At 38.8% G+C, this 13819-nt stretch overlaps 1 protein-coding gene across 1 annotated transcript in view; it reads left to right on the top strand.

The window, feature by feature from the left end:
• Positions 1 to 3402, top strand: part of si:dkey-205h13.2 (uncharacterized) — a 33842-nt gene extending 30440 nt beyond the window's left edge. Inside the window, exon 5 of the mRNA XM_051936673.1 lies at positions 1935 to 3402. Coding sequence (XP_051792633.1) covers positions 1935 to 2097 — 163 coding nt within the window. The 3' untranslated portion in view covers positions 2098 to 3402. The remainder of the gene's footprint in view (positions 1 to 1934) is intronic.
• Positions 3403 to 13819: the final 10417 nt, after the last annotated feature.

The raw sequence follows: 13819 nt of genomic DNA, 5'->3' as shown, positions 1-13819 counted from the left end.
TTTGTAAGCATAAACAATTTTTCTTGACAAGTCTAAACTGATTTCTTTGGTTTCTGACATGATGCTTTCTCAAGCGACAACTCAGATCGTTAATGAAGTTTTTATGCTGTTTGTGCAGTGCAGGACAAACCCCAGATTGATTGATAACAAACTGTGTGAGCGTTACAAAGTTAAAGCACATGATTGCTCAGCAGTGATTTGTGGTTTGGCTCAATAAAAAGATCAGTTCTTAAGAGGGCTAATAATTTTGGCCCTGGTAGTTTTTGTTTTTTGTTAAATCATTTTGTTTCTGCTGCAAAGTAAAATAAAGTAAGCATCCAAAATAAAAGTAGGATGTTTGGAAAAGCTGTGTTCAAAATGCATTGATCTGTTTAACAGCATTTAGGATTTTTTTTTGGAAAAACCTAAATTTTCATAGGAGGCTAATAATTTAGTCTCCAACTGCATGTGTCCCAAAGGCTCATCGAGATGGCCAATAAAGATCAGGAGCAGCTGGTGCAAATTTTAGATTGTACTCTTTGTGTTTGTCGATTTTGGAACATGTAAGAGCATCTGGTTGGCTGTCTTTAGTGCTCTAAATGGGGTGTGAACATGTAAACGTCCTGCTAAACGTGGAAGCAGCAGCCCAGTTCTAACCTTTAAAACAACAGTAAAGTTTTAAAGGCATTAGAGGAGATTTAATTTCCTACGACTTTGAACGTAGCATGCGCACATACAAGCTCTCCCTCACCCCCCTCTAACCTCCCCCCTCTTAACATTTACGAAGAAACGCCCCCCTCCAGAAACTTGCGTAGCACTCGTGAAGTTGTCTTTTACGGCTGGGTCCCCCTGGATCTTTATCTGCCATTATGTAAAAAAAGATGAGCAAAACAAGTCGCCAGCTAACTACGAAGCTATACCAAAGCAACACATACAGAAAACATGTAAGTCCAAGGCGTACGTAATCTACGTAACTAGGCCTGAGCCGGAAGATTTTTGATTGACAGGAAAGGGAGCAAACCAAACGCCTCAGTCCGAGCGCATTGATTGGCTGATGTTTTTCAGGTCCTGCCATGTCCAGTTATTTATTTTTATTTTTTATCCTTTAGAGACCATACATACAAGTCCACTAAAGGTCAGTATATTAATTTTATGTGAATCAGACAAATTAAACAACAAAAAAACATCTTCCATAATGCCTTTAAGAACTAATATCCGAGGATTTTACTCATGCATTGTAATTTTTTATTAATTTTTTGCGATATATAGGATTCTTTTCTGTATGCAAGTGAAAACAACCATTCAGTGGAAGATTTTGGTATGTGGAGTATGTTCACTGATGGTGAAGTCACAGCCACTCCCTCCTGCAGAAAGCTTCTTTGTTTGGAGGATAAACTATTTGCCTGATAAAAATCTGGCACCAAAAAGTCCCACTAATGAATGTAGTTTTGCTCGTTAGAAGAATTCCTTTGTTTTATTGTTTTAACATGATGTGCATTTTGACATTACAATTTTCTATTCTGACTTACAGTTGAGTGTTGTCATTGCAGCAGGACTGCTTTTAGGTACGTCCATCTGTGTAGCTGCAGTAACTACGTTCAGGTTTACTGCTCTTATGAGCTGTCAGCAATGTGCACAACAACATAACGCAAAATCTTTCTGTAAGCAGTACGACTCTTCACTGTAGCTTGATAAACATCACACACGATTTTTGATATATTAATGGGAACGAAGGTAAATTTTTGTGAAGTGTCAATAAAATCAAACTTCACTCTTTTTTTAAATTTATCACACAAGAGAAGCTGTCCGGGTTCCAGTGAAAACCAGTAGGAGGGTTGCCGCTTCTTTTCATGACATTCTTGACATTTAAAATACACATTAAACCATTTAATGTTCATGAGTGTGGAAAAACATTGTGGTCTTAGATTAATCTCAGTTTGATCGTCTTTTTCCAGGATGCTGGACAGAGATGACTCCTCTGATACTGGAGACTGGGAAATCCTCTTCCATCTTTGCAGAGAAAACCCTGGAAAGATCTGCCCCAAAACATCAGCTATTGAGGCCCAAACTCTTTCTGGACTCAGTGTGGCTGCAGCAGAGGATGTGATTTCGAAGTAAGTATAAATATGTACGTCTGTACCAAATTTCACTGTATTCTACCTAAATATCGATTAATATCATAAATTATCTTCTGTACCAGCAGAACATGTTTTATGACATTTTTCATGTAGGTTGTTGATAAATTCCTACTTCTGTTATTTGTTTGTCACACAGCACCAACTCTTTCATAACCTTTCCTTTAAATACAGGCTGATTGCAGATTCTTTTGAGGTGATATTTAAAACAACCATCCAGTGGCTCAGTGTTTTCTTGACCTCCATTTATGATGGTCCTGCTACTGTCCCACCCACATTCCTAAATAGATCAAGCCTTTTGTTTTGCTTTTTTGTACATGTGACACTTACCGAGCCTGGACAACAACACACCCAGTTTAGACCTGTTTGTGGCAAAAAAAAAAAGGAGTATGCATGCATCCTCCTTATCAGTGCATTGATCTGTGTGAAACTACAATGAAAAAGGTTTAAAGTGACTGCAGCAGAATGGTGTAGCTGCACATCTGATCTCCAACAATTGTTTTCTCACTCAACCCACTGCAATACATGGATGACTATTTGTGAACATATCTTATTTTCAAATTGCATGCTTTTCAAATGTGGGATTGTTTAGTTTGTCTGTGTTCTGTGACACATAATTCTAAAGCCTGCGACTACTTCCATCTTTCTAGCAACTAAAAATGCTCAAGTTAGTGTTAAAGGACCGTATATAGGTAGAGAGATGGGCAGTGAGATGCTTAGTTTGCCAGACACAGATTCACAAAACCATTTTTCTCTACTGACATCCTGTGGGTGAGTGTTTTTAGTTTTGCACACTAAGTAATTGTGTCTTCTGGCCTTCATTTAGCAGTATTTTTACTTCTCATTAAAAGCAGCAGAAAAAGTAAACCGTTAACCTCATGCAGGCGACATGCATGTTTTTACCAGCTAACAAGGAATGTTCCCACAACGCTGGCTAGCCTTACCTACAAGTGCTAAAACATTTTTCATTGAAAATGTTTAAATACCAGTTTCAGGTTATTTATCATTTCCAACAACATTCCAAGAAAGTTAAAAGCCAACCAAGCCCTCAAGAGGATGTTTGGAGGGTGTAGCCAGGGTCACAGATAATGGTACATGACAACAAAAGAAAAATGTTCTCAAACCAACATTCTACAAATGTTTTCTAGATGTTCTCAGATAGCAGAACATCTTCTCTAATTTGCTTTGTGATCAATTTACAACGATGGAACATTTCACCTGTATTGTTCTAAGGATGTTTTGGGGATGCTGCTTGAAGTTACACATTAAAGAATGTTCTTTTCTAAAACATTACCACAGTGTTGTCCAATGTTACGTCACAACACAACAGTGCATCACTGGGAAAACCTTTTTATAATATCAGGGCATAATGATTTCACAATGCATTTAGTGAAAGATAGAACTTGGTCAGAATTTTTGTTAGAACAATAAAAACTAATAATAACCCAGTCGGGTTAGTCACAGACTGGGCAAAACCAAGAGTCATTAACATTTTTAAAAGTCCACGCCGCCTCTGGGGACTGTCATCCCACTGGTTGAGGCCGCTCGGCTGGCCGGTCAAGAACACCTGGACAAACAGGTCCCATCCAAAAAAAGGTATATATTCCAATGAGCGCAGGACACCAGGACAAGAGTTACCTCCTCGACCACTGCGACCACAACAGAGACAAGGACCACTCATACGTGGAGCACACAGGGTGAGTCTTGATTCTCACCCTTACCCCGTTTTCTCTGATGTCTTTGGTACACGGCTGACGGTGAAGTTGAGCAGGACCTCAGACAGAACAGGAAGACTATTTGGTCTCACATTCAAAATTCTGGCCAGAAGCTCACACTGGCGCCATCACAACAGGCGTTCATATTATGACGTTTCATATTTGTCAGTCTGTATTTTTACTATCTTTGTTCTCTTTCCTCTTTTCACAGGTTTCAAGGTTTCTCATCATCCACAACCATGATCAAATTGGTAAGTTATATTTTTGTGCTTATATGTCTGTTTTTATTTATTTGTGACAGGCAGACTGTCTAACTTGCAACAATGTATTTATTATCACAACATTTCAGTGGTTTGGAGTTCTCTTTGCAGTCCTACATGGTCCCTGATATATACACTTGTAAAGACATGAATGTCTTTAGTTTCCAAAAACAAGAGCTCTGAACTTTCTATGATGGAATGATTGAAGCACATGTGTCTTTGTCACAAAAGCAATTGTTTTTTTTTCTTTCATAGGTTTATTGTAGGCCTTCTGATAACATGACAATATGACTATCTGAACATTTGATTATCAAAAGACACTACATTTTCCAGAGCGGATCCCAGTTGACTTAGGGAAAAGGCAGGGGACACCCTGGACAGGTCACCAGTCTATCACAGGACTACATGTGGAGACAAACAATCACATTCACACTAATGGACAACTTAGCCTGGTGAAAACTCAAGATGCACAGGGAGAACATGTAAAGTCCACATAGAATAATCCCAGGCTGAGACGCAAACCAGGGATCTTGTAGCTGTGAAGCGACGGTGCTAAATTGTGATGAATTCCTGTGTTTACATTTTTGAACATGATGTGGATTTTTGCATTCCCACTTTCTCTTTTCTGTTTCCAGCTGAGTGTTGCCATTGTAGTAGGACTGGTTTTTGGTAAGTTCATCTGTGTAGTTACAGTAACTGTTGTCAGTTTTACTGTTCTTATGATCTATCAGCACTTTGCACAATAACAAAACATAACATCTTTCTGTATATCTGTGTTAGAGAACAGTCAGAAGGCTCTCGGTGCAGTGCCCGTTTTTCCTGGAGAAGGTAAGATTCTTCAGTGTAGCTTTCAACTATCCCATTCACATTAGTAAGCGGATGACGCTTTTTGTTTTTTTTTGTTTTTAAATTTACATTGCACCTGTCTTTGCATTAAAAATGTAAGAATGTAAAACATATCCAAGTATGACGCTTATCTTGGCCAAACTACAACATGCACAGTTATATGCAGATTTCCAGTATTCCCTGTTGCCAGTTGATCTTAATTTGATCACCTTTTTCCAGGATGCTGGACAGTTTGGTTTGACAGAGATAACCCCTCTGGTAAGGGAGACTTCGAAACCCTCTCCGATCTTCGAAAGGAAAACCCTGGAATGATCTGCGACAAACCATATGGTATTGAAGCCCAAACTCTTTCTGGACTCAGTGTGGATGACACAGGGGATAAGATTTTTAGGTAAGTACAAGTATAAATAAAGTGTTGGATTTATGTTGTCATTGTATGAGTTTGTTGAGATCACAATTTAAGGGATCACCACAATGTGACATGAACATCTGTACCAAATTTCAATAGAATTTATCCAGCAGCTGTCAAGATTGCTGTCACTAAAAGCTGCAAATGTCCCCCTGCTAGTGGTGTCAGAGTAAAAGTCGAGGTCTGAACAGAATTGGATGGTAACTCATCCAATGATTTTGGAGATATTTCAGCCTGAACCACAATGATAGTAGACTGTTAATATACTGACATATTGATATACGCATTTTTTGAGCCACTAGTATGGGTGAAATTGGAAATACTTCAAGTTGTGAACAAAAGTTTACATACACAGGTCAGGATCACACGTTATGGCCGTCTTGACTTTACAATAATCCGAATAACTCCTAATTTCTGTGATGAAATAATTCAAGCTCATGGTTCTGTCGCATACAACAATTGTGCATTGTGCATATTTCTAAAGGACGATAATAAATTTGTGAAATGGCCACAGTGAATGATTGTTTGTTTTTTGTGACAGAGATACATGTGTTCTAATCATTTAGTTTGAAGAGTCATTGGAAGCTCCAGACTGCCATTATATACATGACTTTTGTAAATATGTGTAAACTCCTGTTCAGACTGTAAACTGTTTTAATTAGGTTGCTTTTAACACGTGCCATGTTGGTTTCTTTTCAGATATGATGTATATTCAGGATTCGTCTGCAGAAACGTGCCCGGGAAGAAGATGTGCAACGACTATCGTGTTCGCTTTTACTGCGATCCCTTTTTCTGTGCTGGACGTCGTCCTGTTTGAGCACATTCGACATATGCAATGTCAAGCTGCTCATGCAAAGTGGATTTATTCTCTTCTCATTGTTTGTATGCATGAGTACTCATTGAGAATGGTGATTTAGATCTATCTTGTGTGACTAATGTTGGAAACAAATTAAGAATCAACAGCAATAAAGCTACAAATTAACAGCAAATTCCTCGTTGTCTTCAAGTTTGTATTTGGCCCGTTGAGACTGCACAAAAGAGCTGCCAGACTAAGAAAAAGTTGTGACTTGGTGTGAATAATCCAGACATATGTATCACAAAGTGTACTTTATAGATATCATACCACCAAACATCAAGAGTTACCATCTTATGGTTCCACCAATCAGTCAAGTTGCAGTTCCTCCATGTTTGTCATAAATGTGTCCCAGAGGCTCATCTAGTTGGCCTATAAATCCATCATCTATACACCACTTAATCCTCATTAGGGTCACAGGAGTGCTGGAGTCTATCCCAGCTGACTTTGGGTGAAAGCAGGGGACACCCTGGTCAGGTCACCAGTCAGTCACAGGGCCACTTTGGTCTTCTGGTAATCAATCTAATTCTTCACCAGGAGCGACGTATGTTTTGGGTCGTTGTCATGTTGGAAGACAAAGCAACAACCCAGACCCAGTTTTGTAGCTGACTAGTTGGAGTTTTCTTTCAAAAATCTTCATGCATCCTTCTTTTTTCATCATTCCTTCAGCCTTGACAAGATTCCCAGTTCCAGAAGCACTGAAGCATCCCAACAACAGAGTACTGCCACCACCGTGTTTACCTGTGGGGACGGTGTTCTTTTTGTTCTACATCTCTCCCTTCTTTCTCCAAGCATACGCAGCGTCTCTATGACCAAAGAGGTCTAATTTGGTCTCATCTGACCAGAGGTCTTCCAGTGTTCATAATCTTTCTCCAGGTTGTCCTTAGCATACTTCAGTCTGCCCTGAAGGTGTCTCTTCTGTAGAAGATGAGTTTTTCCTGGCCTGTATCCTCTCAGTCCACTTCTGTGCAGGGTTCTAGTGACTGTCTTCTTTGACACTCGAATTCCTGACTCGGCTAAGTCATTAACTAGTGTTTTGGTGGTAGTTCTAGCATCTTTAGACACATCTCTCACCAGTTTTCTTTCCAGACTCTTTGAAATCTTTCACTTCCTACCTCTGCCAGACTTGTTCTGTACTATGTAGCTCTCTTTGACTTTCTTGATGATGCTTCTCACTCCACTTCTCGACACTTGTAAATGCTGTGAGAACTTTGTAGACCCTTCTCCTGCTTTGTAAGCATAAACAATTTTTCTTGACAAGTCTAAACTGATTTTTTTTGTTATTGACATGATGCTTTCTTAAGCGACAGCTCAGATCGTTAATGAAGTTTTTATGCTGTTTGTTCAGTGCAGGACAAACCCCAGATTGATTGATAACAAACTGTGTGAGCGTTACAAAGTTAAAGCACATGATTGCTCAGCAGTGATTTGTGGTTTGGCTCAATAAAAAGATCAGTTCTTAAGAGGGCTAATAATTTTGGCCCTGGTAGTTTTTGTTTTTTGTTAAATCATTTTGTTTCTGCTGCAAAGTAAAATAATGTAAGCATCCAAAATAAAAGTAGGATGTTTGGAAAAGCTGTGTTAAAAATGCATTGATCTGTTTAACAGCATTTAGGATTTTTTTGGGAAAAACCTAAAATTTCATAGGAGGCTAATAATTTAGTCTCCAACTGCATGTGTCCCATAGGCTCATCTAGATGGCCAATAAAGATCAGGAGCAGCTGGTACAAATTTTAGATTGTACTCTTTGTGTTTGTCGATTTTGGAACATGTAAGAGCATCTGGTTGGCTGTCTTTAGTGCTCTAAATGGGGTGTGAACATGTAAACGTCCTGCTAAACGTGGAAGCACCAGCCCAGTTCTAACCTTTAAAACAACAGTAAAGTTTTAAAATCCATCCTGAAATGGGCGATGAATGAAACATTCATTGCTGCAATGGTGGGTGTGTAATCTGATGTGCAAATCTCACAAACAAGACAGCACCAGATCCAGAGTGTTTTCTTTTTATGTGTCCTCCCAATCACAGACTGTGTGGCATACAGAGTCAGTGACAATTAAAACATCAGTGCACTTTTGTGGTTCCTCATCACCCTGGCAGGTACAACTGGGCAAACAGGTGTCATGCAGCAACAATAATTCCCTATTAGTTCCGGGCACCAGGAATAAAGTTACCTCTGCAGACCCTAAAATTCTGTGTATTTTGGAGAGTATTTCATTGTTATAATTGCATGTTCATCTACAAATGCAACCTGTAAGTGTAGCTCTTCTTTGACAACATGCAGCCTTAAGAACTAATCTTGGAGGATTTTACTCTTGCACTGTAATTTTTTTTTTAATTTTAATTTTTGCAATATATAGGATTGTTTTCTGTATGCAAGTGAAAACAACCATTCAGTGGAAGATTTTGGTATGTGGAGTATGTTCACTGATGGTGAAGTCACAGCCACTCCCTCTTGCAGAAAGCTTCTTTGTTTGGAGGATAAACTATTTGCCTGATAAAAATCTGGCACCAAAAAGTCCCACTAATGAATGTAGTTTTGCTCGTTGGACAGGGTGCAGGTGTCTCCTCATTACTGCTAGATACGATCGACCACCTGACCTACTTCGTGAAATAGATGTGCGAAGAATTCCTTTGTTTTATTGTTTTAACATGATGTGCATTTTGACATTACAATTTTCTATTCTGACTTACAGTTGAGTGTTGTCATTGCAGCAGGACTGCTTTTAGGTACGTCCATCTGTGTAGCTGCAGTAACTACGTTCAGGTTTACTGCTCTTATGAGCTGTCAGCGATGTGCACAACAACATAACGCAAAATCTTTCTGTAAGCAGTACGACTCTTCACTGTAGCTTGATAAACATCACACACGATTTTTGATATATTAATGGGAACGAAGGTAAATTTTTGTGAAGTGTCAATAAAATCAAACTTCATTCTTTTTTTTAATTTATCACACAAGAGAAGCTGTCCGGGTTCCAGTGAAAACCAGTAGGAGGGTTGCCGCTTCTTTTCATGACATTCTTGACATTTAAAATACACATTAAACCATTTAATGTTCACCTTGTAATGGAGACTGGGAAATCCTCTTCCAACTTTGCAGAGAAAACCCTGGAAAGATCTGCCCCAAAACATCAGCTATTGAGGCCCAAACTCTTTCTGGACTCAGTGTGGCTGCAGCAGAGGATGTTATTTCGAAGTAAGTATAAATATGTACGTCTGTACCAAATTTCACTGTATTCTACCTAAATGACATTTCACTACCAGCTGCAAATATCAACCTGCTGCTGGTGGTAGAATAAAAGTCGAGGTCTGAACAACATTTGATGGCAACCCATCCAATGTTTTTGGAGATATTTCAGCCTGAACCACTCTGATGGACTAAACAATAGACTGACAGTGGATTTGTCGTTCTTTGAGCCGCTAGCATAGTTAAAAAAATGCAAATAGTTAAGTGGCTGTTTAAATTAGGTTGCTTTCATTAAGTGTACAATTGGTTTCTTTTTTTCAGAAATGATCCAGTTTCAGGATTCATCTGCAGAAACCAGGTCCAACCAAGGAGATAATGCTCTGAGTATTGTGTTCGCTTCATCTGCCATCCCCGTTTCTGTGGTGGAGGAGGAGGTACGACATCAATGGGACTGGAAGGATTTTGCGACTTTCGGTGTTCGGTAAGATTTCTCTCTTTCTTTATTTCACACAGAAACAAGTATCCAGCCAACAGTAAAGAACAGTAAGAGGGTTACAGATTCTTTTCAGTGACAATGCTGATGGTCAATCACATTAAAGTTGTTAATCATGAAATCTTCCTTGAGGACACTTTGTGCGAAAACGGAATGACTGTAAATATCATAAATTATCTTCTGTACCAGCAGAACATGTTTTATGACTTTGTTCTTGTAGGTTATTGATAAATTTCTACTTCCTGTTTTTTTGTTTGTCACACAGCACCACATCTTTCATAGCCTTTCCTTTCAATACAGGCTGATTGCAGATTCTTTTGAGGTGATATTTAAAACAACCATCCAGTTTAGACCTGTTTGTGGCAAAAAAAAACAAACAAAAAAAAGAGTATGCATGCATCTTCCTTATCTGTGCATTGATCTGTGTGAAACTACAATGAAAAAGGTTTAAAGTGACTGCAGCAGAATGGTGTAGCTGCACATCTGATCTCCAACAATTGTTTTCTCACTCAACCCACTGCAATACATGGATGACTATTTGTGAACATATCTTATTTTCAAATTGCATGCTTTTCAAATGGGGGATTGTTTAGTTTGTCTGTGTTCTGTGACATATAATTCTAAAGCCTGCGACTACTTCCATCTTTCTGGCAACTAAATATGTTCAAGTTAGTGTTAAAGGACCGTATATAGGTAGAGAGATGGGCAGTGAGATGCTTAGTTTGCCAGACACAGATTCACAAAACCATTTTTCTCTACTGACAGGTCCTGTAGGTGAGTGTTTTTAGTTTTGCACACTAAGTAATTGTGTCTTCTGGCCTTCATTTAGCAGTATTTTTACTTCTCATTAAAAGCAGCAGAAAAAGTAAACTGTTAACCTCATGCAGGCGACATGTATGTTTTTACCAGCAAACAAGGAATGTTCCCACAATGCTGGCTAGCCTTACCTACAAGTTCTGAAAATGTTTCATTGAAAATGTTTTGGTCAAATGTTTAAATACCAGTTTCAGGTTATTTATCATTTCCAACAACATTCCATGAAAGTTAAAAGCCAACCAAGCCCTCAAGAGGATGTTTGGAGGGTGTAGCCAGGGTCACAGATAATGGTACATGATAACAAAAGAAAAATGTTCTCAAACCAACATTCTACAAATGTTTTCTAGATGTTCTCAGATAGCAGAACATCTTCTATAATTTGCTTTGTGATTAATTTACAACGATGGAACATTTCACCTGTATTGTTCTAAGGATGTTTTGGGGATGCTGCTTGAAGTTACACATTAAAGAATGTTCTTTTCTAAAACATTACCACAATGTTGTCCAATGTTACATCACAACACAACAGTGCATCACTGGGAAAACCTTTTTATAATATCAGGGCATAATGATTTCACAATGCATTTAGTGAAAGATAGAACTTTGCAGAACTTTGTCAGAACTTTGGTTAGAACAATAAAAACTAATAATAACCCAGTCGGGTCAGTCACAGACTGGGCAAAACCAAGAGTCATTAACATTTTTAAAAGTCCACGCCGCCTCTGGGGACTGTCATCCCACTGGTTGAGGCCGCTCGGCTGGCCGGTCAAGAACACCTGGACAAACAGGTCCCATCCAAAAAAGGTATATATTCCAATGAGCGCAGGACACCAGGACAAGAGTTACCTCCTCGACCACTGCGACCACAACAGAGACAAGGACCACTCATACGTGGAGCACACAGGGTGAGTCTTGATTCTCACGCTTACCCTGTTTTCTCTGATGTCTTTGGTAAACGGCTGGCGGTGAAGTTGAGCAGGACCTCAGACAGAACAGGAAGACTATTTGGTCTCACATTCAAAATTCTGGCCAGAAGCTCACACTGGCGCCATCACAACAGGCGTTCATATTATGATGTTTCATATTTGTCAGTCTGTATTTACTATCTTTGTTCTCTTTCCTCTTTTCACAGGTTTCAAGGTTTCTCATCATCCACAACCATGATCAAATTGGTAAGTTATATTTTTGTGCTTATATGTCTGTTTTTATTTATTTGTGACAGGCAGACTGTCTAACTTACAACAATGTATTTATTATCACAACATTTCAGTGATTTGGGGTTCCCTTTGCAGTCCTAGATGGTCCCTGATATATACACTTGTAAAGACATGAATGTCTTTAGTTTATGAAAAGATGGAATGATTGAAGCACATGTGTCTTTGTCACAAAACAATCTGGGATTTTTTTCTTTCGTAGGTTTATTGTAGGTCTTCTGCTAACATGACAATATGACTATCACATTGGCTGATCAAAAGACACTAAAAAATCATTTTCATTTTGGTTACCGTCTGGAGCCCTGCATGCTCTCATCTCCTACTCCTCTGTCTCATGAAATAGATTTGCGATGAGTTCCTTTGTTTACATTCTTTAACATAATTTGGATTTTTACATTCCAACGTTCTCTTTTCTGTTTCCAGCTGAGTGTTGCCATTGTAGTAGGACTGGTTTTAGGTAAGTTCATCTGTGTCGTTACAGTAACTGTTGTCAGTTTTAATGCTCTTGGGATTTATGAGCACTTTGCACAATGACAAAACATAACATCTCTCTATATGTCTATACTAGACAACAGTCTGAAGGCTCTCGGTGTAGTGCCCCCTCTTGATGAAAAAGGTAAGACTCTTCACTGTAGCTTGATAAACATCACACACATTAATTGGTGTATCAGTCAGACAAGAAGAACCTTTTGTAAGGTGTTTGTAAAATGAAACTTCTCTCTGTTTTTATTTATTGCACAGAACCTGTCACTCCTCTTCAACCTCTCACTCCTCTGCCCAAGCTCGGTAGGAGGATTCAGATTATTTTCAATGACAATTTTGACATTTAAAGTACAAATTAAACCATTCAATGTTCACCTTGTATAGAATGATCTCGCTGAAACCTTTTTCCTCTTGAATCTCTTTTTCTGGGTCAGCTGATTCAAACAATGAGACCTTCCACACTGTGTTTTGATAAAATTGACACCCAGTGTGCAGTATCTTTGAGTGTGGAAAAACCTTGGATCCAAGGTTTGCAGCAAAGCAAATCTCTCACATGCAGATGAGAAATGACTGTTGATATAATATCAAATTAGATTTAGGTTTTCTGTCAGTTTCTTGATGAATTTTGCCTCTTTTTTTGTTTATCACACAGCATATGCTCCTGGATTTCCAATATGGCCAGGTAAGAGATTCTTTCCAGCTGATATTTAAAAATCAGTCCATGTTTTGCTTTGTGCAATGTAAAATCTGATATCCTGAGTGTTTTTAACTCCATTTAGGACCGTGGTCGTGTGACTATCCCACCCACATAAGTAAGCACATCACACTTTTTTTTAAATTTACATTGCCCCTGTCTTTGTATTTTTTAAAAGTATGACACTTACCTAGGCCAAACTACAACATGCATAGTTACATACAGAATTCCACTATTCCCTGTTGCCAGTTGATCTTAATTTGATCACCTTTTTCCAGGATGCTGGACAGATTGGTTTGACAGAGATAATCCCTCTGGCACTGGAGACTGGGAATCCCTTTCCCTTCTTCGCAGAGAAAACCCTGGAAAGATCTGCCGCAACCCATCCGGTATTGAAGTCCAAACTCTTTCTGGACTCAGTTTGCTCGCAGCGGGGGACGTGTCGTATCGGTAAGTACAAGTATAAATAAAGTGTTGGATTTATGTTGTCATTGTATGAGTTTGTTGAGATCACAATTTAAGGGATCACCACAATGTGACAAGAACATCTGCACCAAATTTCATTAGAATTTATCCAACAGCTGTCAAGATTGCTGTCATTAAAAGCTGCAAATGTCCCCCTGCTAGTGGTGTCAGAGTAAAAGTCGAGGTCTGAACAGAATTGGATGGCGACTCATCCAATGATTTTGGAGATATTTCAGCCTGAACCACAATGATAGTAGACTGTTAATATAC

Source organism: Acanthochromis polyacanthus, chromosome 16, assembly GCF_021347895.1.
Source record: "Acanthochromis polyacanthus isolate Apoly-LR-REF ecotype Palm Island chromosome 16, KAUST_Apoly_ChrSc, whole genome shotgun sequence".
NCBI classification, from domain to species: Eukaryota; Metazoa; Chordata; class Actinopteri; family Pomacentridae; genus Acanthochromis; species Acanthochromis polyacanthus.
This window is presented reverse-complemented; position numbering and strand designations above follow the sequence as displayed.